The following is a 1,067-nucleotide window of genomic DNA, read 5'->3' on the forward strand; positions in this document are numbered from 1 at the left end:
GTGGAAGCCAGCAAGAATAAGAGCAAAACCTCCACAAAGTTGCACGTGGGCAATATCAGCCCCACCTGTACCAACAAAGAGCTTCGGGCCAAGTTTGAGGAGTATGGCCCAGTCATCGAATGTGACATCGTGAAAGATTATGCCTTCGTACACATGGAGCGGGCAGAGGATGCAGTGGAGGCCATCAGGGGCCTTGACAGCACAGAGTTTCAAGGCAAACGAATGCACGTGCAGTTGTCCACCAGCCGGCTTAGGACTGCGCCCGGGATGGGAGACCAGAGCGGCTGCTATCGGTGCGGGAAAGAGGGGCACTGGTCCAAAGAGTGTCCGATAGATCGTTCGGGCCGAGTGGCAGACTTTACCGAGCAATATAATGAGCAATATGGAGCAGTGCGTACACCTTACACCATGAGCTATGGGGATTCGTCGTATTACAACAACGCGTACGGAGCGCTCGATGCCTACTACAAGCGCTGCCGTGCTGCCCGGTCCTATGAGGCAGTGGCGGCTGCAGCTGCCTCTGCGTATAATTACGCAGAGCAGACCCTGTCCCAGCTGCCACAAGTCCAGAACACAGCCATGGCCAGTCACCTCACCTCCACCTCTCTTGATCCCTACGATAGACACCTGTTGCCGACCTCAGGAGCTGCTGCTGCTACAGCTGCTGCTGCTGCAGCAGCCGCTGCTGCTGTTACTGCAGCTTCCACTTCATATTACGGGCGGGATCGGAGCCCCCTGCGTCGCGCTACAGCCCCAGTCCCCACTGTTGGAGAGGGCTACGGTTACGGGCATGAGAGTGAGTTGTCCCAAGCTTCGGCGGCCGCGCGGAATTCCCTGTACGACATGGCCCGGTATGAGCGGGAGCAGTATGCGGATCGGGCGTGGTATTCAGCCTTTTAAGGCTTGAGGTGGGATGTGTGTGGGCTGAAATTCCGAGCTGCGGTTGTGCATGAGAATACACCCTTCGTGGTACCCCATCTCCGGGACGTTCTCGGCTCTGTACGTTCAGTCCCTCAGGAACCGTGGACCTTAATTTACCTTGCTAAGTTCAGACCACCTCTTCCTTT

At 56.7% G+C, this 1,067-nt stretch overlaps 1 protein-coding gene across 1 annotated transcript; it reads left to right on the plus strand.

Annotated features, from left to right (window-relative positions):
- Positions 1–6: 6 nt before the first annotated feature.
- Positions 7–1,061, plus strand: LOC145719316 (RNA-binding protein 4). Its single transcript, XM_081810812.1, has one exon. The coding sequence runs from the start codon at positions 154–156 to the stop codon at positions 898–900; it is 747 nt and encodes a 248-aa protein (XP_081666938.1). The 5' UTR covers positions 7–153; the 3' UTR covers positions 901–1,061.
- The last annotated feature ends 6 nt before the right edge of the window (positions 1,062–1,067 follow it).

The sequence above is a fragment of the Leptonychotes weddellii genome, unplaced genomic scaffold (genome assembly GCF_054177405.1).
Source record: "Leptonychotes weddellii isolate Sample4059 unplaced genomic scaffold, ASM5417740v2 HiC_scaffold_37996, whole genome shotgun sequence".
In the NCBI taxonomy this organism is placed as follows: Eukaryota; Metazoa; Chordata; class Mammalia; order Carnivora; family Phocidae; genus Leptonychotes; species Leptonychotes weddellii.

What these genes read in the sequence shown, in the direction of transcription:
- LOC145719316 (XM_081810812.1), top strand. Translation starts at nt 154, where the DNA reads ATGGAGCGGGCAGAGGATGCAGTGGAGGCCATCAGGGGCCTTGACAGC.